The sequence below is a fragment of the Macaca fascicularis genome, chromosome 3 (genome assembly GCF_037993035.2).
Source record: "Macaca fascicularis isolate 582-1 chromosome 3, T2T-MFA8v1.1".
Taxonomy (NCBI): Eukaryota; Metazoa; Chordata; class Mammalia; order Primates; family Cercopithecidae; genus Macaca; species Macaca fascicularis.
This window is the reverse complement of record NC_088377.1, coordinates 121,305,860-121,309,081: the sequence shown is the minus strand read 5'-3', so window position 1 is coordinate 121,309,081 and position 3,222 is coordinate 121,305,860. Positions and strand designations below refer to the sequence as shown.

Here is a 3,222-nt window from a genome sequence, read left to right as displayed (position 1 = left end):
AATGAGTTAAAAATTTAAATACACTAATTGGCATGGCAGTGTCCAGGGCTGGTGTCCCCCTTGGAGGCAGGGGGAAGCTGCGTATGATGTCCTTGTGTTTCAGAAAAGCACAGGGCAACATTTTGTAGAGAAGATTGAGAAGTACTGGAAAACAGTACAGTCAAGTGCTTTTTATAAATGTTTGAATTTGTTCCTGCACAAGTCCTGTGGGGTACTTAGCTCTAATCTGATCAAGCATTTTTATGGATGGCTCAGATATAGACATACCAGGTGGTTTCACGAAGCAGGGGCAGATGATACTTGTTAGATGATCCTGCTACCGGGGACAGAGCCGGTCTGGAGGCTGCTACAGCTCTACAGACACTTGCTGCTGGCAGCTGTCCACCAAGGGCATCCAGAAGCATTATATAAGCATGCTGTCAGGCAGAGTTTCCAGCTTCATTCAGATGAAGACAACCCTGAGAGAATCCAGTAGATGATTTAAAAAGCCATTGAAGATGCTGACTGGGTCATGAACAAATATATACACACACACACACACACAAAATATATATATATATATAATATAAAATATATAATATATGTTATATAAAATATAAAAAACTGAGAACCTAGAGAGTGAGCTGTGCTAAAGACATTGGAAGCTGAGAACCCTCTCTTCTGGAGCTTACCAGCAACAGTGGCAGTTTTGAAAGGTCCACTGGCATTGTCGGAAGAAAGAGGAAGAAATCATGGGAGGAGAAGCTGACCTTGCTCAGAAGGTCCTTCTTGCCAGAGTCTTGTTTCCAGCATCATTTATGTTTGCACTTCTAGTTGGTTGTGATGTGAAATTTGAGGAAAATGTGGTATTTTTTTGTTTTCTTTGTGTTTTTAAAGTTTTTTTTTTTTTTTTTCTCTCTTTTCTTTGAAAGTGATTCATTGATTCTGGAGGTCTCTTTACCATTCTTTGAGTCCCAGAGCACGTGTCCTCTCAGGTGTTAGCCTGTACAAGGAAAAAAGCATAGATAGGTTTTAGAACCAGAAAGATCTGGAGTTGAATCCCAGCTCAGTGGCTTTTCAACGGTATTGTCTTCAAACTCACCTTCCTCTGTGAGAATAAAATAAGATGAAGTTGAAGCGCCTCACACAGAATATGGCACAAGGTAATGCCTGTAAGTGTCCTCTCTCAGGATGCCGCCCTGCCCTGCCCCTTCCTCTGCTCCCACAGTGTTTTGCACATCTCTGCTCCAGTGTGCACTGTGTTGGGTCTTAGTTATTTGTTTGTAAGCTTGTCCTGTTCCTGCTTGTAGCGCCCAAACCCTCAGAGTTGTCACACACCAAGCAGTCTGCCAAGGAGCTGCTCTTCCTGACCACTGTATCTCCGTGCCCAAGGAGGTAGAAACCCTGGGCCTTGCCTTCTAGGAGTTAACAGTGTCCTTGAAGTAGTGCAATACATACTGTGTGAATCAAGGAAGGACGCCAGAGCAGCTGTGGTGGACACTGGCCTTTTCAGGTTTCTGTGCACCTGTGATCTGTCTCAGCCGGATCTTCCCTGCCTTGCCACCATGGTGGAAGAATGGAAGGGAAAGAGAGTAGGAAGGTGGGCTCAGGGAGAAGTGGACAGAGTCAGCCAGAAGATACAAAGAGAAGCCTCACTAGGACTTGAGTATTCCCCAGAGGCACTCAGCCACAGGGATGATCTAGCATGTGTTTTTAGCCTTACAATTATATGACTTAAAGTGACTCAGAGACGTCTATATGTGTGTATGTACTCCACTGACTAACAATGAAGTAAATATATGAATTTCTGGGAAAAAACTTATATACACACAAAAGTCTGCACACAGATAATTATAACATCTTTATTCATAATTGTCAAAAAATAGAAGTAACCAAGATAAGATGTGCTCCCATAGATGAATGTTTTAAGTTAAAATAACTTAGGTACATCCACACAATGGAATTTTATTCTGCACTAAAAAGAGATGAGATACCAAGCCATGAAAAAAACAGAAACCTTAAATGCATATTATCATGTGAAATAATCCAACAATAAAAAGATTCATATTGTGTAAGTACAATGGCATGACACTCTGGAAAAGACATTACAATGATTGGTGTTGCTAGAACTTAGTGGGGAAGGAGGAATAAATAGGTGAAGTACAGAAGATTTTCGGGGCAGTAAAACTATTCTGTATATTACAATGGTGTATGTGTCATTATATATTTGTCTATACTTACAGAATGTAGAATACCAAAAGTGAATTCTAATGTAAACTAGACTCTGGTGATAATTTTGTGTCAATGTGGGCTCATCAAATGTAACAAGTGTGCCACTCTTGTAGGGGATATTAATAATAAGGTTATGTGTATCAGGACAGTGTTACATGGGAAATCTCTGTACTTCTGCTTAATTTTGCTGTGAACCTAAAAGTACTCTTAAAAAAAAAGTCTATTTTAAAAATTAAAGATACGTCATGCTAACATAATCAAAGAAAGCTTGAATAACCATATTAATTTCAGACAGAGCAGATTTCAAATTAAGGAAAGTTATTAGGGATATAGGGGATATTACATAAAGATCAAAGGGATGATTCTCCAAGAATACCTGACAACCCTTAATAGGTGTGAACGTGAAAACAGGTTCAAAATTCATGAGAAAACATAGAACTGCAAGAAGAAATAGATAAATCTGGAGTTTCACACCTCTTTGTCAATAATTGATAGATTTAACAGGCAAAAAATCAGTAAGGATATAGTGAAATAAATGACGCCATTAATCAACTAGATCTATTTGACATTTATATAATACATCATTCCCAAACAGCAGAATACACATTTTTCTCAAACCTATATGCAACATTCTCCAAGACAGACCATATTTCTGGGCCATAAAACACCCTTTACCACATTTAAAGAATAAAAATTATACAAAATATGTTATCAGATCACAATGAAATCAAATTAAAAGTTAATAACTTGAAAATATCTGAAAAAATCCCCAATATTGGGAGATTAAACAACACACATTTAAATATCACATGGGTCAAATAAGAATTCTCAAGAAAAATTTAAAATATTTTGAAATAAGTTAAAAGAAAAACACAAACAAAATTTGTGGAATACAGAAAAACAGTGCTTACTGGGAAATTTATAGAATTGAATACATATACTAGGAAAAATGATCTAAACCTCAATAACCCAAGCTTTCCGCTTTAGGAAACTAGAAAAAGAAGAGTCAAT

The 3,222-nt window shown here is 37.7% G+C and overlaps 1 protein-coding gene across 1 annotated transcript; it reads left to right on the top strand.

Annotated features, from left to right (window-relative positions):
- Positions 1-307: 307 nt before the first annotated feature.
- Positions 308-592, top strand: LOC102127736 (LYR motif-containing protein 9). Its single transcript, XM_045389868.2, is given in 3 exon segments — positions 308-363; positions 365-404; positions 407-592. Coding segments are annotated over 3 exon segments (282 nt in total).
- The last annotated feature ends 2,630 nt before the right edge of the window (positions 593-3,222 follow it).